Source organism: Schistocerca serialis, chromosome 3 (assembly GCF_023864345.2).
Source record: "Schistocerca serialis cubense isolate TAMUIC-IGC-003099 chromosome 3, iqSchSeri2.2, whole genome shotgun sequence".
Taxonomy (NCBI): domain Eukaryota; kingdom Metazoa; phylum Arthropoda; class Insecta; order Orthoptera; family Acrididae; genus Schistocerca; species Schistocerca serialis.
In genome coordinates, this window is record NC_064640.1 from 841256208 (window position 1) to 841282138 (window position 25931).

Here is a 25931-nt window from a genome sequence, read left to right on the forward strand (position 1 = left end):
CAACAGAATAAATGCTAAACAATTTTCTTAAGAGAATCTTTGCATGGTTTTCTGCAAATGGTTGATGGATTGATTGATTTTAACAGGAGAGCTAAAACAGCTTAGGTCTGACCCGCCACTGCCCACACCGAAACTAGGTTTATTGTGTGGTATCGCTTCCTGTATCTCTATTAAAGCCAACCAGTGCCCTTAAATAGTGCAAGGAGTCTCTCTACCAGTTTTTTTGTTAGACACAATTTCTTCAGGTCTAGTTGTCCCGAAGATTCTGTATCTTTTACTCTCCAGTGCCATGCATTCAAAGATTAGGTGTGATGCAGTTTCTTCACCCTCATCACAGATCCTACATTTAGTGTCCTCTTCCATTATACCCATTGTGTGTAGGTGCTTTTTGAAGTTCCCATGGCCGGTCATCAGTCCAGTCATGAGTTTGATCTCTTTCCTGTTCAATCCCAGGATTACAGAGCTTGTTTTAAAATATGTCTTGGGCATCATTACCTTACCATGTTTTTGTTTCTGGACCTTGGTCCAATATGCTACGTGCTGTTTCTTAAGCCAATTCCGTAGTTCTAATTTGATCATAGCCTTGGTGATTGTCAAGGCAGGTTCCGGTCCAATAAATGGAGTTGTTGCCCCCATCCTAGCCAATCTATTGGCTTGTTCATTGCCACAGATCCCTGAGTGGCCAGCGACCCACACTAGGTACACCCTATTGCTTCCCCTAGCTCCACCGGAGCCCTGTGGCAATCTGCAACAATCTTAGATCTTGTTGCAGGAGCTGCCAATGATTTCAGGGCTGCCTGGCTGTCTGAATAGATGTAGATGCTATGGTCATTGTAGCACCTACTCATATTCTCCTCCACCCATGTCCTGAGTGCAGTAATTTCGGCTTGGAATACAGAGGCCAGTTTCCCTAGAGAGATGCTGCTCTCCAGACTTGGCTGAACCCCGTGTAACACTGCCCCAATGCCTTGATCTGTTTTCGACCCATCGGTGAACCAAATGATGTCCCCCATACAGTGTCGAACTGTTTTCTCCCACTGCTCCCTACTTACAATTATTATGTTGTAAGGCTTGTCGAAGCAGTTGGGAGTTATTAGATAGTCAGCAGGCATTTCCCCAGCCATACCTATTTTTACCTCACTCGCTATGTTAGTGTGTGATTCTGGATATCCAAATGAGACCCAGTTTTGGTCAGTTTTAAGTCTGTATGCCCCAGCTGCTGCCTCCATCTTAACCCAAAGGTGAAGTGGAGGCATATCCAGCATGGCTTCCATTCCAGCAGTTGGTGTGCTGCTAATTCCTCCCATTATGGATAAGCAGGCCAATCTCTGCACCTTAGCAAGCTCTTTAGCAGCAACCCGCTGTTCTACCTTCTTCCACCACACTACGACCCCATAGGAAATCCTAGTTCTAACCACTGTGTTGTATATCCAGTGCATACCCCTGGGGCTTAGGCCTCAGTTTTTGCCACAAGCCCTCCTAGTACTCACTAAAGTACTTTTTCTGCAAATGGTTTCTTTGTCAATTTCAAAAGGGCACGTCACATTCAAGTCTGCATCTCTGCGGGTAGTATACCAATGGTAAGTGTAAAACATGGTGAGGAAGTAATAAATAAGGTGGGAACTTATAAATTCTTAGGTGTCCATATTGACAGGAATTTAAACTGGGAAATGCACATTTTGGAACTCCTAAAACAACTTAGTTCAGCCTCATTTGCACTTCAAATCATTGCAAATGTTGAGGAGAGACGTATTTTGCATATTTTCATTCAATATCATACGGAATAATGTTCTGGGGTGACTCACTTTTAAGAAAGGAAATCTATATTGATCAAAAATGTACTGTAAGAATAATATCCAGTTCTCGCTCATAATCATCTTACAGGCATCTGTTTAAGGAGTTGGGAATTCTGACTACTGCGTGAACATTGTTGTAAATAATCCACTGCACGTCAAAAAGAACAGTGATGTACGTAATTACAATGTCAAAAGGAAAAATGACATTCAGTTCTCCACATTAAGGTTGTCTTTAGCACAAAAGGAGGTGCACAGTGCCACAACCAAATTTTTTGGTAACTTACCCAGTGGTGTAAAATGTCTGACAGACAGCAAAGCAAAATTTGAAAACAAACTGAAAGTTTCTCCTTAACTTCTTCTGTTCCACAGAAGAATTACTATCATTGTAATGTGTAAAAGGCGTTGGATAGGAATTACTAACTCACATCTGTAGATTTAATTTAATTAAAAAAAACTTATAAATGTTCAGCATATAGTCATATTTGAAAATTAATGTGAATGTAAAATGACTCATTCTACATCATTACGATTTGCATGAAAAATGATCCATGGGACATAAAACTAACTAACTGCAATTTCTGCTGAGGCATTGAGATTGTTGGTGCAGGAAGTGACTCAGCCTCCATGGGTTGCCAGTCCTGCACTGGTTCGCATGTTGGCTGCTGCCATTGGTGGTGGTGATGGTTCAGGTGTAGCTGTGTCTGGCTTGTGAATCTAGGAGCGTTGGCAGTGTGTGGGAATGCCCTGAAAGCCTCGTCACCGAGACTGGTTAGGTTTGTAGTCCTGCGCAGGGTTGGAGTGGAGGGTACTCGTGCATGTGTCACAGCTGCAACTGGTTTTGGTGACAGAGCAGATTCTCCTGCCTGGCCACAGTGAGTATATTTGGCACCCCCTCATGGCTCAGAATTATGTCGGGTGCCCAACTCAGCTTACAGTGCAACATGAAACCCGCCCTGCCGGTATTGTGGTGTGTAACTTGAGCTCGACATCTGCAGGGCCCTCGTAGCAGATCGAGGAGTGTGCACAGCCTGTGCCCGTGCAGTACCTCAGTGAGGTTTCGTCGGATGACTGAGGTGAATCGGAAGGCCACGTCAGTCAGCATTGGCACCAGTGCCTTCCTCATTTGTGCCTGGAAGGTTGTGACCACTTAAAGTTCAATGCCTGTTAGACAGAGGCAGCTGTTTTCCTTTACATTCATAGAACCCCTCGAATTCTGCAGAAACAAACTGAGGTCTGTTGTCAGAGACTAAGATAAGAGTGGCTTCCTGTGTGGCGAAAATAGTAGTTAGCACTCTGATCATAGTTTGTGCGCTCGTAGATGAGACTCGTGCCACACAGGGAAAATCGGAGAACACATCCACAACCAGGTCACACAGTGAACCCTGAAATGGGCTGGCAAAGTCGATACATATCCTCTTCCGAAATGCTCAGACCAGTGCCGTAGGGAAAATCTTGCAGGGGAGGCTTTTTTGCGAGTGCACGCCTGATTAGCACGCACTGTGTGCTAGAGTGTACTGTCTATTGCTGGCCAGTAAATGTGCTACCAAGTTTAAAGTTTCATCATCGATGACCCCCAGTGGAACATATGTAGCAGCTGAAGGATGCATCCACAGAGCAGAGGTGGAACCATGATGCGACATTTAGCATCCTCTGTAGATAACTACTCCACCATCAACGACATTAAGCCCATGTTTCGTAGGAAAATAATTTCATGAGACTGGGTCTGATTCTTTTGGGTGACACTCTGGCCAACCACTTTGCACTACTGACAAGACTGCACAGGAGGTGGTACTGGCTGGTAGTCACTGGTAATTCATGAGTAGTGAATAATAAATCTTGGAAGGTGTGGTGTATAGTCTTGCCTAGAGCAAAACACAATTTCCATCCAGTCAAACTCAATGTTGGGGCCATTGTGGAGGCGTGATAATGCGTCGGTTTTTGCATGAGTGCAGTGATCCAAAAATGAATGTCTTAATGGTAATCACTCAAAAACAGAGCGCAACATTGCAAACACTGCACTGTTTTGTCTGTAAGATGAGAATGTGGTCTGTAAGTAACTGGAGCCTTTTCCCATGTAGGAAAACATGGAAATTTTTAGTGCCATTCAAAGTGGCCAGTCCTAGCTTCTCAATTTGTGAATAATTTTTCCACATTTGCAAGAGTGTCTTTTTAGACACAAAAGCAGTCGGTTGCTTTGTGCCCTCAGTATTCTTATCCAAGAAGACAGACCTGAACCTGTATTGTGTCTCATTCGTTGCGAGGGTGGCAGGTTTGTCTTGTCCAGTACGAATGGCACTACTTGTGGAGGTGGCCACAGGTGTGTTTTCAACAGCTTCCTCAAGTGGTTCAAGGGATGGACAAGCGAGCTGACTGGGGAATGAACATTGCATAGTAGTTCATTTTCCCCAGAAGAGACTGCAATTCCTTCACATTTTTCGGTGCTGGCTGCTTCTCAGTTGCACCTATGTACTGTGCCATCAGGCTTAATCCCTTTACTGCTGAATATACGCCCCATATACTGAATGGACAGTACAAAGAACTCGAATTTCCCAAAGTTATAATGGAGTCTGTTCTCCAGCAGCCGCTGAAATAGAGTTCATAAGTTTGCGTGTGGTGTTCACGAGTAGCACCAGTCACGTACACGTCATCCAAATAGTTACACATTTAGGAGTATCGTGAGTTAGTTGCTCTGCGTATCTGTTGAAAATTCCCAGTGCCGAGGTGACCCAAAAAGGCAACCTCTTGTATTGATACATTCCAACAGGCAATTTACTACCAGGATTTTCTGCTTATCTGCATCTAGAGGTAACTGCAGGTATGCAGCCTTCAAATCAATCTTTGAAAATCACTGGCCCCTGCTACCTTTCTTGAAAGTTCCTCTGGCAGAGCGATTGAGTGAATGTCAGTCTTACTTTGTACAGGGTGTCCCATTTATCTTGACCACCCTAAATAACTGTTTGTCCACATGCAAATTACAAAATGTCCCATGCAAATGTTCGTTAGCCGTCAGTGGGACATCAGTCAGCATCATTGCCTTCATTGTAGCTTTGTTTTTTACAAAGATATGAACAGTGGTATGACTTTTTTAAATGGCACCGTGTATTCTTCACTCGGTAATTCATTTCCTCTCCTAAAGACCTATTCAAAACTGTATCACAGTGTACCATTCACTGAAACACAATGTTATCAATTACATAACACAACATTGACGTTGATGCTCCCAGCGATTAGCGCAGGTACTCGGGGTAATGGAACACATCTGCATACTGACGTTGACAGAGGACAAATGTAAACATAAGTGGAATGCACACCCGTCATTCCGTCAACCATCGTCAGTTGAATAGTTATGTGAGTAGAATGTACACGAACGAAGAGAAGGTAGAAATGCTACTCATCTATGGGGAATGTAAGTTAGCAGAACAGTAATTGCAATACTGTTTTCTTATGTACTGGTACACTTAGTACAGTAGTTTAGTCCTTCTAAATACTGTTGTGTAGAGTAGGCATACAGTAAAGGCTGTCCTTCCTACAAACTGCATCGACATAACGTTTCTTTTATTGTTGTTGTTTAAGGTAGGCAAAATGCTACACAGGCAGCGGAACTGTACAGAGAGAGATATCCAGACAAGAATCCACCTTCCCGATGGATGTTTTCTCGTCTTGTTGTGACGCTTCAGGAAACGGGAAGTTTCAACCCATGACAACGCAATTGTCGTAGCACTCGCACAAACAAAGCTGCCGAAGTTACTGTTCTCGCTTCCGTTGCTATGAATCCACATGTGAGCACATTACAGCTTGAACATGAGATTGGCATACCTAAAACCAGTGTATATTGTATTCTTACACGTCACCGGTTCCATCCTTACCGTGTAAACCCACATCAAGAATTGCATGGGTATGATTTCCAGAATCAGGTACAGTTCTGTCAGGGGCCACAGCAGCAAATCCTCACCAACCCGAACTTCTCCAATGTTCTATTTACTGATGAATGTTCCTTCTCAAACAAAGGACAGGTAAATACAAGGAACATGCATTGTTGGTCCAACGACAACCCACGATGGCTTAGACAGGTGGAACATCATCGTCACCTGAGAGTTAATGTCTGGTTTGGTATGCTTGGTACTACAATTATTGGCCCTTATTTCATCAATGGTAGTCCAGATGGCACAGCGTATGCTAACTTCCTCAGACGAATTCTTTCTCCTCTTGTGGATGAAGTGCCACTAACAACCAGAATGCTTATGTGGGATCAACACGATGGATGTCCAGCACATAATGCCTTGCATGCACATCGTATTCTGAACCAAAGGTATCCTGCCAGATGGATTGGTTGAGGATGAACAGTTACTTAGCCTGCTAGGTCTCCTGATTTAAATCCTCTGGACTTTTTTCTTTGGGGATGCATTAAAGATGTTGTCCATTGCGATATTCCAACAACTCCAGAGGACATGCACGAACGTATTGTGCTTGTTTGTAATTCTCTTCAGCATGCAACACTGGAAGCAGTAAATAGTTCTTTCATTCGAGGAGTGTACCAGTGTATCGGTGTCCAGGATAACCACTTTGAGCACCTTTGAATGTTCTACTCCTGGGCAATGGTACAGGAGAGTCAAAGTCAGTTTTGTGTTATGTTTTTAGTTGGTTTTCATTTGTTTTCTGACAACTCCAGCAAGTGGACAAGTTTGAGATCCCGGACTCAAAGTCAGTGTTGTGTTATGTAATTAATAACGTTGTGTCTCAGTGAATGGTACACTGTGATACATTTTTGAATAGGTCTTTAGGAGAGGAAATGAATTACCAACTAAAAATACAGGGTGCCATGTAAAAAAGTCATACCACTGTTCATATCTTTGTAAAAAAACAAATCTATAACAAAGGAAATCATACTGATTGATGTCCCCCTGACGGCTAAATAACATTTGCTTGGAACATTTTGTAATTTGCATCTGGACAAACAGTTATTTAGGGTGGTCAAGATAAATGGGACACACTTTATGTTAATCACGGTCTTAAAATCACCACAAATCCTGCTGGACCCATTCGCTTTATTTATGATCATCTTGGGAGCTGCCTACTGACTAGTTGAGATTGGTGCAATTACCCTCAATTCATGTAATGTGTCTAACTCGGGCTTTACTGCATCTCACGTTGACATCTGAACTGGTTATGCACAACAAAATTTAGACACAACAAAGTTAAATATGCCCTTCAAACTCTTACATCCTACCAAACATTGTTTTGATTAACTGTTGATAAGTCTCTAATAATGATTCTAAATCCTGGAGCGATACTGAACTGGACGTCAGTTTCACCTCATCCAGTGTGTGAATACCAAATGTGGCAAACGCATGTAAACCAAAAGTATTTACAGCTGATGGCAAACTTACATTTAGCAAAGTGATTTCCTGTTTCATGGTCTTATATTTTACCCAAACAGTAATTTTCCCTCACAAGGAAATCTTTTGCCAGCTGTACAAAATAACCTGTTCTGCAGTGGCGGTAGAACAGGGTAGCCCAAACGCTGATAAGTTTTTTGGTTAATCAGAGAAACTACTGCCCCCATATCCACCTGGAATTGGGTCATAATACCACTGATATCCAACTCAATTGGGAGTTTATTAGGCACTTAGCTAGTTTCTGCTGAGACTGGAGCTAGCAAACATTGATGGTTGGTGTGGTCCTGCCAGCCACATTGTATTGGAGAACACCTGTATATCGATGTGGAGTGCTGTTTTCTTGCTGTGGCGCGCCACTGCCTAGTACCCTGCAACAGGCTAGCATGTTTCAAAGGAATACAGACATTGCCAGAGTTCGTGGCACTCCAACAACTGGACAAGATTTACGCAGCAGTGAGGTTGAATCCAGTGCTGAGGGGGAACTTTTCTTACTGTCTAACGAACATGAACGAAATCAAGATTCCCGGCATGGATGTATCTGTTTACTAAGTCCATTGAAATCTACTTGTGAGCAAGAAATGTTTCCTTGCACAGAACTCACACCCTGATTGTCATCATGGGGAGTAATTTATCAACATATGGTATTAAAGAGATGAGCTATTTGTTAACTATGAGGAGGTAAAAAAAAAAACTGAAATAGAATCGCTGTGGGTGGAGCTTGTGTAGTATGCATTTCTGCCGCAAGGTATGTATAGTGCAACTCATTGCCAGTTCAGTGTCGGCTGTATCAATGACCTGGCTTGTTCTGTTCATCTGCAGTGACTGTTTTTGCTAGTGCTCTTTTGTTCTTGTTTCTTTTTAATGATGGGAAGTTTAAATGAATAACATGCTGCTGTGAAATTTTGTTTTCTACTTGCTAAAAATGCTACTGAAACTGTTTTAATATTGAAAACAGCTTACCAAGCTGACGCTATGGGAAAAACTCAAGTATACGAGTGGTTTGCTAGATTTAAAAATGGCGACATATCTATTGATGACAAACCTCGTTCTGGACGTCCATGAACTGTCTGAATCAATGAAAATATTGAAAAAATTTGAGAGCTTTTGATAACGGACCATAGACAGGCAATTGATCAACCACCAGAGATTAATGTGTTATATTGGAGCTCGGTTCAGCAAATTTAATGGAATATTTGTGAATGAAAAGGGTTGTTACCAAGTTTGTTGCTCGGGTTCTGACCAACAATGAAAAGGAACATTGAGTTGAAATGTCGTGCTTTCAAGCAACAGCTTGACACTGATCCAGATTTTCTGTCATTGGTCATTACTGGTGATAAGTCATGGTGCTATGGCTATGACTCAGAAACAAAACAACAGTCAAGCCAATATGACATCGTCACCCTGTCCAAAAAAATTTTGTCAAGTCAAATCAGACATCAAAACAACGCTGATTTACTTTTTTTATGCCAAGGGTGTAGTTCATTCAGGGTTTGTACCCCCAGATCAGGCCATCAATCAAACCTTCTATTTGGAAGTCTTAAGAAGATTGCCAAACAGTGTTTGCCAAAAAGACCCAATTTGTGGCAGACAGGAGACTGGTTTTTCCACCACGACAATGCACTTGCACACACAGCCATCTCAGTAAGACATTTTTTGGCTAAAAATGGCATGGTTCCACTACCCCATGCACCTTACTCATCTGACCTGGCTCTGTGCAACTTTTTCTTATTTCCATGTGTGAAAAGTAGCATGAAAGGAAATCGATTTGACAGCATTGAAGAAATGGAGAAAAAAAAAAAAGAGGGAGGAGCTGCCAGTCATTTCTAAAGATGACTACAAAAAATGTTTTGAACAGTGAAAGCACTAGTGGGACAAATGTATTAGTTGTAAGGGAAAGTATTTTTTCAAAAATAATTTTTTTTTATTTTTGTTATTATTTTTAGTACTCCCTCATATCTGAAAAGGCATTTTTATCTGCTGCCGACACCTCAAATGTTTTGACAATATTTGTGATTGAACTTATCTTGGGATTGGGCAATTTCAGAGCTCTAGTCTGGACCTCCCGGTCTGTTACTAATCTGACAACTAAATCTCTGATTAAAGACTAGGGTATGAAATAATTCAGTTCATACATTCAAACTTTCATGTACTGGCGAGGCCTTGCAGACTGCCAACCAGGCCGCATTATTACACTGCCTATATTGGTTACCGTATTTACTCGAATCTAAGCCGCACTCGAATCTAAGCCGCACCTGAAAAATGAGACTCAAAATCAAGGAAAAAAAATTTTCCCGAATCTAAGCCGCTCCTGAAATTTGAGACTCGAAATTCAAGGGGAGAGAAAAGTTTTAGGCCCAACCTCCGAATCGAAACAAAGTCGGTCCATTGTAAGATGACACAATTTATGTCGAATGAATGACGATACAGCTACAGTAGTTTGGTTCGAGTCGTAAGCTTAGCAGTTAAGCTTTGCCAGGAGCAATTGCTATGCGTCAGGCACTCCGTCCGTATTTATACGGGTAGCCTTCCTTTTTAAAGTGCTTCGTCTAGTTTGAATTGATTGCTTATTTTTCTTTGATCTGATAAGTGCCGTTCTCTTTGTTATAGGTGTTTACATCACTCTAAGCTGAAAATTCATTACTGTACTGTGTCATGCATTGTTTGTCGCATTCTGATAATGAGTGTTAACGACATGTCGCCGCTCGCAGCATGACTTGCTTTTGTGCACGCTAACGCCACTTTTTTTTTTAATTAAAAAAAAAAAAAAAAAAAAAAAAAAAAAGAGAGAGAGAGAGAGAGAGAGAGAGAGAGAGAGAGAGAGAGAGAGGAATCGTCTCATTAGCGAAACAATGGCAAGAGACTGCCATTTGTTGTTACTTACACTGCTGCTTTCTTTGATAATGATCAACAAGAACCAAATAATAGACTGCATATGATAAAAGATGTCCTGAACGAGAGTTTAACAAAAAATTTTCTCCGTTTGAAAATCTTTGCAGACGCTTCCTTAGTACATTACATTCTGCATAGAAATTAGTCATCTTAGTTTTAAAAATCTAGTCAACTGCCGTGCTTCGTTTCTGACTGTATCACTATTAGGCATAAGAATAATACGAATATAAACATGATATGTATATTCTTCCATGTTTGCTGTTATCTCGCTCTAGTTTCGTAGTTTATTAGGCAGACAGGATTTAAATGAGATAGCAGCAAACATGAAAGAATACATGGCAAAATGTTTATATTCGTATTATTTTTTGTCGAAGAGTATACTGCACGTGATTCACAATTCATAAAAGTTCCTATTAGCAACCATCTCTTCTCACAGCTACGAAAAAATTCAGAACATAGATTTGGCCTTATTGACAATCTTCCCAAACAGTCTTGCCAGTCGGATTTTCGTAGTACATTGAAATGCTGCTACATTCGAAGATGAACAATACGGAATTTGTATTTACTTCGTTGGATAATGTATGAAAATGCAGTGGTCGAAACACGGGGCGGAGAAAAAAGCTCGTCTTCCATCTTTTTTTTTAATTTATTTACTGACGCAGAGGTTTTTGCACCAGTATTTCTCTTTGTGCCTGCACTGCATGCCTGTGTAGCGCTACATATATATTCGACTGCAGAAGTTAGTTGTGGCGGCACCTACCAACATTTTTCAGAACTTCCGGCTTCTGCTTACTTTGCACTCGATTCTAAGCCGCAGGCAGTTTTTTGGATTACAAAAATCGGAAAAAAAAGTGCAGCTTAGATTCGAGTAAATACGGTAAACTGCAATCAAGCTGCCACAGTATGAGTTTCATGACAGAGATGCTCACCTAATAGAGTGAACAGTTCAACAAATTCTTATGCTTCAGCAGCTTTTTAATAGTTTCATACAGATTACTCTTACTACTACTACTACTACTACTACTACAACTACTACTAGTACTACTTCTAAGTAACAGAGCACTCTGACTACAGGATCTGATATGTTTCTTGTCTTGTAATACAGCATAAATTTATGCAGGTAGTTTCCCCACATCTCTATGGTGTCGTCAAAACAACAAATGGCAGAGATGTTTGTGAAGATTGTCCCATAAGTACTTAACCCACAGGCTGTATGCCCATGTTTTGCACCAGCTCCATGTTCTGCTTCATCAGCTCCTGCATTTGCTCGTACTGAACTTTTTGTTGCAACTGAATCTTATCCAGTAGTGTTATTTGACCCTGCAAAAGGTGCTGTGAGGCACAACCCGGTTGGGGTTGTGCCAGTTATTTTCTGAGAAAAACAGTGAGTAGCTGAAAAGACCAAGTGGACAACAGCAAACCATACACAAATCCGAAAGGACAAACAGAGAGGAATTCAGTTGTGTAGCCAAGAATCGTTGACAATGCACAAATGAAACGTGAAAAGTGAACCAAGAGAAATAACAGAGAACAAGCATGTCACTGTGTGCGAACAGTAGTGTCGGCAACTGGAATCGTTGGGATATATGAACACAACTAGCTGAAGAATGTGTGCGCACTTGCCTCGTTGCCTACTCCGCGACTGACACGGTATTTGTGTTGCCTGCGGTGCAACTGTGAACCTGTACATTTCTGCACAGCCAGCATTGGTGTGTACATCTCAATATCGATGTCCGAATGTGGTGGCAGTAGTAAAGAAGTGGTGGTATCTCTTTTCAGAATGACCTACAAGTATTTGACTTCAATTTATAAGTTTGTAAAAAGAATACAGATGATGATGAATCAGTACCCTCCAAGAAAAATCACTGGCCATTACCGTACCTGACCTTAAATTTCTATTTCATTACTTAGTCAGAAGCTGAATTAATATGAAGCAGATCACATCAATAAAAGAAACAAACAACCCAACATATTCCTTTCATTTAATACGACTTTTCCCATACAGATTAACTGGCATGTATTAAACATTATTAAACTCATCTGTACTTGCGGAGAGAAAGAGAAAGAGGAGAAAGAGAGGGGGAGGGGGGGGGGGGGAGAGAGAGAGAGAGAGAGAGAGAGAGAGAGAGAGAGAGAGAGAAGTAGACAGTGCCTGAGTGTTGCTCAAGCGGTGCGCAAAAATTTCTAGCTGAAAATTGGCAGCACAGAGACTATTGAACTGTAACTGTCAACTTCATTAATTCTACTGCTAAAGTGACCCAACACAGCAGGTGGTAAACTTGTGTGGTGTGCAGCAGACTTCCCTACTCCCGTGCACCCTTTACAGGAAATATGTGGTCCAGTCACATTAATGTGACCATCACCTACATTCAACATCATCCTGCAATAACCGCTCATAGGCGGTTGGTGGCAGCCCTGGTAGTGGACGGTATATAAAGCATGCTGGGGGACATGGAAAGCAGTGCAGTTGCTGTCATAATGTGGAAACTGAGCGACTAATCTGATGTCCAAAAGGGCATGATCATTGGCTTTCAGGCCAAGAGTAAAAGCATTTCTGAAATGGCAAGTTTGTAACCTTTTCATGTGCCACTGTAGGTAATGTATACCATATGTAGCAATATGGTGTTATCCAAAACCAGTGCCGAGGCACTGTGTTGTGTCAAAGACCGTATGTGACGTGGATGAATAACAGCTGTAGAGGTGTGGGCGGGTGAATAGATGTGCAACTGTTGAGCAACTAAATGCCCAGATCAGGGCTGGGTGCATGAGCTGCCCATGAGGCTGCCCGTGGGCACACAACTTGTGTTCTCTTATTCGTGAATGGGGCCAAAGGCTGCCGACAACACACAGTGGACTCGTGATGCTGAAGTTTGTAGTCACATTCGTATTCTTTGCCTTGTAATAATTATTACATTATGACAATACAATGAATAATTATGACACAGTATAACATGTTTGTATTATTTTACCAATCATTGCAGGAGCTTCATCTGTTGCAGTCAATGAAGTATCCTCAAAGACCATTCTCGTATTTTACAAATGTACACTATGTGATCAAAAGTATCCGGACACCTGGCTGAAAATAACTTACAAGTAAGTGGTGCCCTCCATCGATAATGCTGGAATTCAGTATGGTGTTGGCCCACCCTTAGCATTGATGACAGCTTCCACTCTCGCAGGCATACATTCAGTTGGGTGCTGAATGGTTTCTTGGGGAATAGCAGCCCATTCTTCACGAAGTGCTGCACTGAGGAGAGGTATCGATGTCAGTCGGTGAGGCCTGGCACGAAGTCGGCGTTCCAAAACATCCCAAAGGTGTTCTGTAGGATTCAGGTCTGGACACTGTGCAGGCCAGTCCATTACAGGGATGTTATTGTCATGTAACCACTCCGCTGCAGGCCGTGAATTACGAACAGGTGCTTGATCATGTTGAAAGATGGAGTCGCCATCCCCAAATTGCTTTTCAACAGTGGGAAGCAAGAAGGTGCTTAAAACATCAATATAGGCCTGTGCTGTGATAGTGCCACGTAAAACAATGACGAGTGCCTGCCCCTCCATGAAAAACATGACCACACCACAACACCAGCTCCTCCGAATTTTACTGTTGGCACTACACACACTGGCAGGTGTCATTCACCAGGCATTCACCAGGCATTCACCATATGCACATCCTCCATAGGATGACGATATTGTGTACCATGATTCGTCACTCCACGCAACGTTTTTCCATTGCTGAATCGTCCAATGTTTATGATCCTTACACCAAGCGAGGTGTCGTTTGGCATTTACCGTCGTGATTTGTAGCTCATGAGCAGCCGCTCGACCGTCAAATCCATGTTTTCCCACATCTCACCTTTTAGTACTTGCAGTGGATCCTGATGTAGTTTGCAATTCCTGTGTGATGGTCTGGATAGATGTCTGCCTATTACACATTACGACCCTCTTCAACTGTTGGCGGTCTCTGTCAGTCAGCAGATGAGGTTGGCCTTTACGCTTTTGTGCTGTACGTGTCCCTTCAGGTTTCCACTTCATTAGCGCATCGAAAACAGTGTACCTAGGGATGTTTAGGAGTGTGGAAATCTCGCGTCGAGACGTATGACACAGGTGACACCCAATCACCTGACCATGTTCAAAGTCTGAGAGTTCCGTGGAGTGCCCCATTCTGCTCTCTCATGATATCTAATGACCACTGAGGATCACTGATATGGAGTACCTGGCAGTAGGTGGCAGCACAATGCACCTAATATGGAAAACGTATATCTTTAGGGGTGTCCGGATACTTGGGAACCATAATGTATGAACACAGTACACACATTTTAGGATGTAACTGATATCACTGAATAAATTTCACTCAAAACCATTTATACACTGTTTCAAAGTATTAACCAAAAAGTTATTTTGACAGCCATGGCTTGTGCATTTTTTTTCCTTCCTTGCCATGCTTATTCTGCCTTGCACCACTAACCCACTATATCTTTTACTTTCATCTAGCAAAAGTAAATGAATCCTTGTTGTCACCAAACTTCTAATTATCTTCTCCTGCACATACAACTTTCTGGGAAGATTATTCTTTGCTTCACCATCTCAGCAATGTAAGTGGTTAGATCATCTAGTAGCAATCCACCTGAGAGTAACTTATTGTTGTTGCTTCTCATGTGCATGTCTGCGTTCAGCAAAACATTGAAAACTGGATTTGATGGCTGAGTAAATGAGGTCTCTGTAAATTATTTCAGATGTAAAAGAATAGACGTCTAGGAATTTTCCTCAGATGCTGGAAGGCTCTTTTGACATGATTTGCAGAGTAACAGTGTGCTCACATAAGCAATAGAGAGGCTGCTGCTCGTTATCACATACCATGCTATCATCTGATTCATCAGTTTTCTCAGCATATTTCTGCTAATTGTCACAGTCTCTCCCATCAAATTTTGCTAAGAAATTACTGTCATCAGTTTCATCACTGTAGTTACTGGTACCTGTAAAAATTCTGAATAAGAGTGATAACTCTTAGTTGCTGATTTGAATTTACCTGGTGTGGGTACTGAATTTTTGAAACGCGTCATGTGTAAATCTCCCTGCCAGTACAAATTAAAACCCATTCTCCTTCATAAATGTGCCATGCAATTCTAAAATACCTGCAGTTGACAAAAATACTCTTGACTGGACTGGCTTCCAAATGCCCTTCTGATGATCTGGTTTTCAAGTAATGCCTCATTATGTATTTGTTTGTTAATACCACTCAGAGCTATAGATGGAACTTCAAGAGTCATGAATCGAACAAATCCAATTATGAACTTGATTTAAGAACTATGCTGTGGTCAAATCATTCCTTAGAAGTTTCCCTGTCTTCACAAAATAATCAATGGCAGCAGCAGTCTGGTAAGTAATCGGCACAGTGTCCAAACCAACTCTCATTTTGTTACAGTGATTTGGCATCAAACACCTTTTGCACAGTTTTGGATGCCAGTTTCAAACTTAAACTATTGTCTACCTTAGACAGCTGTGACACATGACTAATATGTACATTGTTACATGGAAGGTAATGTTTCTAGATAGTGTTGTACGGGGGTGGGGTGGGGGTGGGGGGGGGGGGCTGTAAGGTTGACTGCCCACTGATAAAAAAAGAATGGTGTATCAACAAGAAAGCTGACAGGAGTTTGTCAATTTCAAACATGTACCAACTGTAATTCCCAGTTCTCATCATACAGCTTGATTTTGCCCTCCTATAGGAGATACTAGACAATGAACTTTCATTCCAGGTGCCTCACATTCAGATAAAATTGTTACAGTTGTGTCCTTGACATATGAACTTGAAAAATAAGCTCCTGAATAATGGTAAAATATTGTTTGCTTCCATCTGTACCCAATACGACCCACATAAAGAAAAATACATGAGAACCTGCAGTGTAAGAAAAAAATTTTGCAGGTGGTATAGGAGCATTACCATCGATACAGCCAGTGCCAGAATTGTGCTCCAACGACGGAGTGGTACTAACATTGTACATCATAAGAACTGTAGGTTGTATCTCTGGTATCAGGAGGTCAAATTTGACTTTTAGGGAACCCACGAGTTCTCTCAGTGCACGAAGTTTAACTTCACATTCTGTAATGTACAGCTGAGGGTTATCTCCAAAATAAACGTTAATTTGTTTTCCAGCAAGGTTTTGTACCCCATTTTTCCACAAGCTTCATGGTTTTCTGCAATATTTCAGCTGACCACTTGCTACCCTTGCAAGTTCCCTGTGCTATAAAACACGGTGGTGTATCTGTCCATGTTAAAAGTAATGTGTAATTAATCTATAAAGTTATAGATGTAAGTAAACTTTGTGTAGGGGCAAAAGTTGAAGTTGCAACCAAAATGTTGCCAGAGCAGTAAATTAATAGTTGCTTCATTATACTGCCTCCTGAATCAAAGATGATTTGTTTGTGCAACTTCTGGAGACACTGATGATCTTGTTACTCAAACAGATATTAGACACTAGTAATTTTTGGTAATATAAATATAGGCAATTTGGTTTAAGAATAGAAATGTTAACCATTTGCTAAATACAGGGCGTTTAAAGAAGAATATACATATTACAAAGTATTATGTTGTCAGAACTATTGATCGCTGTGCCACGGCTCAGTATTGGAGGAACGAATATGTTGCTTAGTTTATATGCATTGCTGCTAGACATCAGTTGTCTTCACATTTCTTGATTAACTTCACCTGTTGCAAAATGGTTACTCCCCAGCAGAAATCATTGTGTGTTCTCGAGTTTGCGAAGTGTATCCTGTGATTACAGTGTAAAGACATTCCATGTTGAGGTACCAAAGTGATCAACCAAATGGATGGAGCATTTATAAATGGTATCAACAGTTTGTAGACACAGGATGTGTAAGTAAAGGTAAGAGTCTTGGCTACTCTCATGTTTCTGATGGAAAAAGTTACATGAATTCAAACCGCGTTCCAACAAAGTCTTACAATATTGACTCGTCATGCTAATCGGGAGTTAACTGCCTGCAACAATAATTTGGCAGTTGTTGAGACTTCGGTTGGTTATGAAGCCATACAACGTACAACTGTTAAAGGCTGTATGTCATGACAACAAACACAAACGTGTGGCATTTTCTGAGGAGCTTCAGAATACTATTGACAATGATAACAGTTTCACACAATGCATTTTCTTCAGTGATGAAGTGACTTTCCACCTGAGTGGGAAAGTAAACAAATCCAATGTTAGAATTTGGGGCCTACAGAACACACATGCACAGACTGAACAGGTAAGAGATTCACCCAAAGTTAATGTTTTATGCAATATCCCTCTCGTCTGTTTACAGTTCGTCTGTCCTTTGATGGAAACACGATTAACAGTAAGTAGTATTTTGATGTGTTACAAAATTGGTTGTCCCCAAAATTGAATGAGGTCACCTTCATTTTTTCAACAAGACTGTACACTCTCTCAATGGAGTCGACAAGTGCGTGAATATCTGAATGAAATTTCTGAACCGTTGGATTCATCATCAAACAGCCAGCGACTTAGCAATTTTCAACTGGCATTCTTGGTCACCCGGTTTGACGCCCTGTGTCTTCTTCCTGTGGGGTTTCATTAAGGACAGTGTTTATGCACCAACACTACCACAGAACCAGATCCATGTGCCTAGTTGGAGGTATATTGGCAGTTTTATCTGAACAGCAAACCACAGAATGTGTCTAATGAAAATGATGGTAATGAGAATCGTAAAGTGTTGGAACAAATCATAATTCTGTGTGTGTTGCATTTAGTAGCTGTTCTTTACGTTCTGTTTGTAATTTCTCATTAATTACAAACTTCACAAATGTCAGAACACACTACCCACAGAAATGTTGTGAATTAATATTAATAAAAAATATAAACCTAAACATTAATTAATTTTTCATAACATGAAGGAGGTACATTATTTTTTCATAGAAAATATATGATGTCAAGACTTGGTTAAGAAACAAATTAGACCTATAGGGTTGGTGGTTTGTCTATAAATTTGATATTCACAAAAATCTATTTCTCTCAGAACTTTGTTCGTGTGGCCCTTATGATTTTGTGCCTCAATTAATTCACCATACGCTAGGCTGGCTACAAATATCTTGATCTTGTTTACTTCAGCAAATTACCTGAACATGATTACAAATAATACATTCTCCTTCCCTATTTACAGTGGTCTGCCAATGCTGGGGTTACTTTTCGATTTTGCTACTGTAGAAATCATGTAATTTTGAGGCAAAGAACTCGTCGACCCATGTTCCTTGTGAAGGCTCCTCAATAGAGAGCAGAAAAGGTGAAAATCTGAGGGTGTAAGGTCAGGTGAATTAGGTGGTTGCGGAATGCCTTCCCAATCTAACTTTTGTGTAGTGTTTTTTGTCCACCTAGCAGAATGTGGGCAGGCATTATGATGGAGTAGGATCACATCATGCAGTCTTTCAGGTCCTTGTTATTTGATTGTATCTGCAAAACATGTCAGTTGTTGACAGTAAATGTCAGCAGTGATGGTTACACCTTGGGATAGCAATTCGTACTACACTACACCATCACTGTTCCACTAGATGCGTAACTTTATTTTTTGTGGATGCTTGCAGGTCTTTGTACAGGGAATTGCTGCGTTCTTTGAGTCCAGTGATTCCTTTCTTTTCTGTATGTTAACAGAAAGACACCATTTCTTGCCACCAGTAACAATATAGGATGGGAATGGTTGGCGTTGTTTACAAGTCAATTGATGATACGCAAGCAGAGAGGCACATATGGCCAACTGATGATTTATCTTAGAGCATGCAGCACCGAATAACTTGATTTTTGAACCTTCCCCATTGCATGCAAATGTCGATGATGGTGGAATGATCACAGTTTATCACATTTGCCAGTTCTGAAGGACACTTGATAGGGATAATTGTGGATTAGTACATTTAAATGATCATCAAAAATTCCGAAGGTCTGACTGATCATGGAGAGTCACTAATGTCAAAATGATCCTCCTAAAAATGAGAGAACCATTTTCTTGCTGTGCTCTCTCCAATGGCATTATCCCCATACACGGAAAAAATGTTTCTGGCTGCCTCTGTTACTGTTGCCTCTCTATTGAACTCATACAGAAGAGTATATTGGAAATGGTCAGATTTCTCCATTCGGCAATGCTAGTGTGCAAAACAAAAACATTATGAACTGATGCACCAACCTAATAAACAACAACTTTATTTTACAACTATATGTATCGTGCTGAGTAACTATTTATTGTCATTTACTTAATTCTTCAGTATATGTATCTTGTACATAATGTGCATAAGATTTTTTACATTGAATACACGTAAAGACGCTCAAAGGTGAATAAAGCATTGAACCAAGCATACTTAAAATCACAAATTTTACTTTTTAATGAAGATGCTGTCTTTCAAAAATTATTATGTGCTAATAAACACAACTGAAGCATTACATTGATGGGATAAAATATCTCTTGGTAAGTTCTTAACCATGCTAAAATACTTCCTTTGTGGGGCAGAAGTGTAAGCTATGTGTCAATCATCAGAAAAACCTAATAGCTGCGGAAATTAACCCATTTTTGTGTCCTATGTTCCTGTTTACTGTATTGCACTTCCATCTTGAATATTTGAATCATAATTCATTTTAACAGTTTTTATAATAAGCATATCATTGAGTTTCTTCATGGCAAACACTAAATGTAGACAGTATTTTCAACTGAATGCAAGTCAAAAGAAGACATGATAAAACACTCTATAGTGCATTCTATCCAAGGTATTTTTAGCACACTGGACTCGCATTTGGGAGGATGATGGTTCAAACCCACATCTGACTATCCTGATTTAGGTTTTCCACCTCAGGAAAATGCTGGGGTGGTTCCTTTGAAAGGGCTTGACAGATTTCCTTCCCCCATCCAACCCTAATCCGAGCTTGTGCTCTCTCTCTCTAATGATCTCTCTGTCAGTGGGATGTTAAACACTAATATCCTCCTCCCTCCTCCAAGGTATTTGGCACTTGATACCAATAGTTTCCCTTTTCAAGCATGTACAGCTGCAAGAAATGCGATATTTGAGTCTACATCCATTGCACACTTCGCAGTTAAAATTATCTGACCATGAAATGTTGTCTCCAAAGGAGTACACTCAAAGGTATAATCCTTACTGCAACTGTGAGAAAGCAAAACTTTTGTTCTAATTCATCGACAAAGTATATACAGTGACTATCGATAAGATAGATGTATTTTGCCCCAGCAATATAAAGGGTACTTCAGCTGACTTTATGTATGTGGTCAATTTATGATCAGCAGCCTGATGGGCCTAAATGTTGTACACTCTGTTGATTAAACCAGTAAATCAGATGTGTTGTTATAGTGTTTCAGACAATTGTGATTCAACAGCAGTTAGTATGATTAAAATTTCGAAGTTACTGAAGGTGTAAAAGTTATTTTTCTGTGTCACCTGATTCCTTAGGTTGTATTTCAAACATGTTTCCTCTCAGCAGTGGACTTGCATACCACTGGTGGTTTACAATGGCAGGAAATGGTTGGTACAGCATTGAGCTAAGCTCCATTAATTCATCAGCTCTACTGGTTTCAAATTCGTTTTGAGTGAAATAATTCTGATTAAACAATGAAATCAGTATTAGATACTCTCATTACGACTGCTGTCATTAAAGGTGCAAAAAATTTCTTAACTGTCCATTAAAATAATTTTTGAAAGTTAAAAAAAAAAGGTCCAACTGTAAAACAACAAAACTTTACACACATTATTGATAATGGTAACAATCTGGGCAAAATGTTTGAGTAACACACTGTTCATCTATCATATGCTACTTACTAAATGGCTCAAAAGTAATTTAATTTAAAAAAATCATGTATAACAACATTTTACACCTCGTTCCTAGTATCTGCATTTGAGACTGTTCCCAGTAGTAAAGAAACCTCCATAAAATACTGAGAAGTACTAGTAAACAAATGAGAAAAGCATGCTTCAGGAATTGCACATTAACTACAACTGTCCACAGATAAAGTGTGTGTACATTAAGAATTTAACCCCACAACATTGTGCAGCAATTTTCATCACAAGTTTGTTCAAGTTAAAACACTGCAGGTCTTTGCTATGTGATGTACTTGTCGGTGAATTTTGAATCTTATAATTTACATTAATGCACGAAAACTGTATGTACTGCCCACAGTCAAGGTTACCTTGCAAGTTGTCAGTTTGCTCTGCTGATTTTCATCAACCTGATTCTTCTTCTTACTGCATTTCTCCCTTCAGAAGGAAACCTATAAAGTTACTTTCCTTCTTGGTTTGAAAAGTACGGCAGGCACTACACATCACAAAACTTACGAAAATACTCAATAGTTCCTGTGTTACACAAACAAAGTACAGGACTTTATTTCAGCCAATCATGAACTTCCGGTAACATTAAGCAGTGAGGAAAAGGATGGCTACACTTTCCCTGTAAAGAGCTTGAAGTGTACGACAGAACAAAATGCTTCTCTAGTTTGCTTGTGACAACAATCTGATAAATATTTTAAAATCCAGTTTGTTCCTCCTGTAATTTTATGGTGTATTTTTATATTGTTGCTATATTATGAAAATGTAAATATACTTAAATATTATATTTTCAGGAATTCATGCAGGAAAAACTGTGCCTATAGTAAAAGGAGGTGAAGCTACAGTAATGGAAGAAAATGAAGTATACGCAATAGAGACATTTGGATCTACTGGTCGTGGTCAGGTCCATGAAGATATGGAAGTCTCTCACTATATGAAGAATTTTGATGCATCTCCTGGTCACTTACGGTCAGTTAAATTCTTGACTTAATGCTGTTAGTGAATGTCATGATACTATATATCTTTATACCAATTATCCCTCTTAAGTGTGGCATTTCTACAGATATTTCCCTTTTGATGTGTGTAGATGGAGTCACTCCTAACAAAAACTGCTCATATGATTTCTCTTATGATTCACAGGTTCATTGGAAAGTCATTTTTGTTCACATAATAATAAAATAAATTGGAATTTTATGTTTCTACTTCGTATCAGTCTTGAAATTAGTTTGAGTTCAGTATAGTTATTGATAGTGATGGCAATACCTGAAGAATAATCAGTCTGTCTGGCAACACTGCTGTGCTGCATTGGGTTCGTGGTTCTGTCGTACCTGTAACAGAAGAAAAAGCAAAACAAAAGTAGTAGTAGTAGTAGTAGTAGTAGTAGTAGAAAAGATTGTCAGACTAGCACAGAGATGACATTGATGACAGCTGACTTTTATTCATTCTAGTATATTTTACATAATGACCTTAACAGGATGTCCAGAACAGTTTTTAATACTTTTCTGCTCTTCTTGTAATTGTTTATATTTAGTGCTAGTGCTTTACTTGGATAATACACAACTTTGCTGCTTTTCACTGACTCTATCTCGATCAGAACACATGCAAAAGAAATTCCTCAACTACATTAGGAACATTTTAGTAAGAAATCTGTCTTTGTTTCTTGAGATGTGATTTGCTTCTACATCTTCCCATTAGACGAAGAGCCGGTCGGGGTGGCCGAGCGGTTAAAGGCGCTACAGTCTGGAAGCGCACGACCGCTACGGTCGCAGGTTCGAATCCTGCCTCGGGCATGGATGTGTGTGATGTCCTTAGGTTAGTTAGGTTTAAGTAGTTCTAAGTTCTAGGGGACTTATGACCACAGCAGTTGAGTCCCATAGTGCTCAGAGCCATTTGAACCATTTAGACAAGGAACAGCAATCAAAGCAATTGATGGAAACCTGGCAGCCCTGCATGGAATAATCCAATTAGATTTTATCTGCTGGAAATACTGTGACCATTGTGGGACCTTGGAATATCTGCCATATTAACAAGATTTTTTTTATGCACCTGTAGCCGCATACAAAGAAATTTGTTGCTGGGAAACAATTGTTTTGTTTTATTTTTGTAAATGTGCAATTATGGAAAGGATAGATTTCTACTCACCGTGAAGATGACACATTGAGTTGCAGACAGGTACAACGAAAAGACTGTTACATATCAAGCTTTCAGCCAAAGCGTTCATCAGAAAAGAACAACACACATGCATTCAGACAACAAGCACACCTCACTCTCTCTCGAGAGATAGCAGTCGTGTGTGAGGTGTGCTTGCTGGTGTGAGTGCATGTGTGTTTCTTTTCTGATGATGGCTTTGGCCGAAAGCTTAATATGCAACAGTCTTTCCATTGTGCCTGTTTGCAACTCAATGTGTCATCTTTATGGTGAGTAGCAATCTGTTCTTTCCATAATTGTTGGTATTCCAATGTGGACTTTACATTGTTTGCTTTTTGTGGATGGGTGTTCTTGTATAGTATCATTTCAGGGATGGAATACACTATCTAGAAAAAATTGATGAAATGTATTGACATAGAAGGAGGCAGTTTTAAAATAGTGCATTTTTTACCTGAAACACGTAAGGAATCCCATAGTCTAGGGGCAACAAGAATTCTCACATAAAGTCCAACAATCCCCTCGACTATTTTCCAATGTCTGTAATACGGTATAACTGAAACAGTTACAGGCAGGCATAGGTACCAAATATGTAGGCGAACAAGTTTCTGGATTAAAAGAATAGTTTATTTTGCACTGTTGTCTGTCGTAAACATTTGCCAGTTGAAACATTGGCAAAGTACTTCCAGTTGTGCAGCCATTATGCAGCAGCAACACTCAAGTTTGGAGGTAACAGTTAAACTACTACTTCTGCTAAAGGTACATTTAATTCGGACAGCTGTTGCATGATATTTATGTCAGAAATTGTGTCTAATGTAACTGGTGAAGAATTTGTGTCAGAAATTTATATTTTGACCACCAGTGGTATGTGTTTACACACCTGTACGAGCAGTCGTAAACACTGTTTGTTTGCAAGTTCAAACTCACCCCAACAATTATCTCGGAAGGTGGCTGCTTGTCTAATTTCCTGGCACCAAGCAGTAAGTTTCGAGCAAACTTGGATGACAAGAAAGAGCAGTTAAAAGTTGAAGAATTAATATGTACTACATAAAACCTGAACTTTGGGATGTTACTTGTAAAAGTTATAAAGACAGTGTGAAGAAATATAATGCCTTAACAGAAATGGTATAAGAATTTAGTACAACTGTAGAAGAGATTCAAGGAAAAATTCCTAACTTAAGAAATCAAATTAACAGCGCAAAGACAATATCTGCCAGGGCATTGAAGAATTATTGCATGTATCAAAATGGTTGTACTTCAATTTGCTGTTTCTTATGTAAGAAAGCTTAGCGTGCAAATGGGCAGGAGGAAATTTACCACTGATAAGCAAAGAAAAATTAATAATTTATTTATTTATTCCAGTTTAATTGTTAACGTGAATCTGTATTGGATAGGAACTTCGCCTTATCTGCTGACAAAATATTCTCTCCACACTTCACATACTACTATAACATTCTTTAACTAGTTCTTTAATTACTACCATGTATTATTTCACTTATTTCTAAATTTTATTAGTCAAATATGCCTCTAGATGTGTGTAAGTTTGCAGAATATGTTTTAAACAATAACCAGTAACGTAAACTGAAAAGGGCCTAAACTACAGATTCCACACAGTTTGGAGACAGAGAAGCCTTAATACTCCAAGTCTGGTAGACTTAATACCAGAGGTGTTTCCACTATTCACCTTGCTCTAGGGTGTCTGAAGCTATAAATTCTGATGAAACCTGAACTGTTAAATGTGTATGGTTTAATACTATGAGATTGTGAAGGAGAAGCATCATCAGCTACAAAAACATGTGGCACACGCGGTATTCATCCTGGGAGGGGCGTCAGTTCGAGACCTGATGATGTGGTTTTCATGAAATCTTCAACCCCACTGCCTTTGAAAACTCCCATATCTGTTACTCGTCCATTCCTGCCAACTATGACAATGAGGAATTTGTAAATGGCTTCAGAAGTTGCCATTAAGACACCACTATGCTGCTCTTCATGGTTAAAATAATAACTGCCAGTATTGTGTGGAGGAGCTAGGATAAGAGTGTGTTTGCCATCAGTAGCAACCAAACATATGGGGAAGGTCAACTTTCATTTAAATTTGTTGGCAACATTAACTGTCTTCTGATGTAGATAGTGACTGTAACAAAAATTGAAAAGTAATGACATTTGGTACAAGTTGTAATAAACTTAATTCATTTATTTCCTTTACTGTATTTTGAGTAGAATGGTGCAGTGCAGGAGGCGGCAAATGGAAACAGATACACATCTGCCAGTCAAGACACATCACAAAAGACTGAGGAAGTGAATCATTGTAACCTAACACCCATCAAGGTGAAGAGTAAATTTGTTAGAATAAGTGATTTATTTGTGCGAGAACTATATGCACATGGAATGAAGAAAAGGATAATTTTGATGTTTTTGCCAAATATGTTGCAGCCAAAATGAGAAGTCTCTCGTCCAAATATTTGTGTAAAAAATGAAAAGAAACTTTCAGTAAGTCGTACTTGAGAGAAATGGAGGAGAATAAGGTACTATCAAATCCCACTTCTTATAGGTTTAGTAACTTGAATTCAGTTGCTTCAGCTAGTGGATTTTTTCAATTTGTCAAGCAAATCTGAATAATATATAAATCTACACCTTCCATACTGACAAACTGAGTGTAGCTTTTTACTGATTCAACAGTTACCTTACTGTACTCTTCTTTTAAGGCTAACGTGTATTCATTATAAATTATAATGTTTTGGGAGCTATCAGGCACATATCCATTACATAAATTTCAAATGATTTCTGTTAGTATGTAAAGAGTCAGAGCGATTTCCTGTGTGACTCTGGAGAAAAGTGTCAGATGTAAATGCACATTAACACTGAATCATGTGTTTTGACTAA

At 39.8% G+C, this 25931-nt stretch overlaps 1 protein-coding gene across 1 annotated transcript in view; it reads left to right on the plus strand.

Annotated features, from left to right (window-relative positions):
- LOC126470906 (methionine aminopeptidase 2-like) overlaps positions 1-25931 on the plus strand; it is a 114842-nt gene that overhangs the window by 82722 nt on the left and 6189 nt on the right. Inside the window, exon 8 of the mRNA XM_050098937.1 lies at positions 21698-21872. Within this exon, the coding sequence (XP_049954894.1) occupies positions 21698-21872 (175 nt within the window). The remainder of the gene's footprint in view (positions 1-21697; positions 21873-25931) is intronic.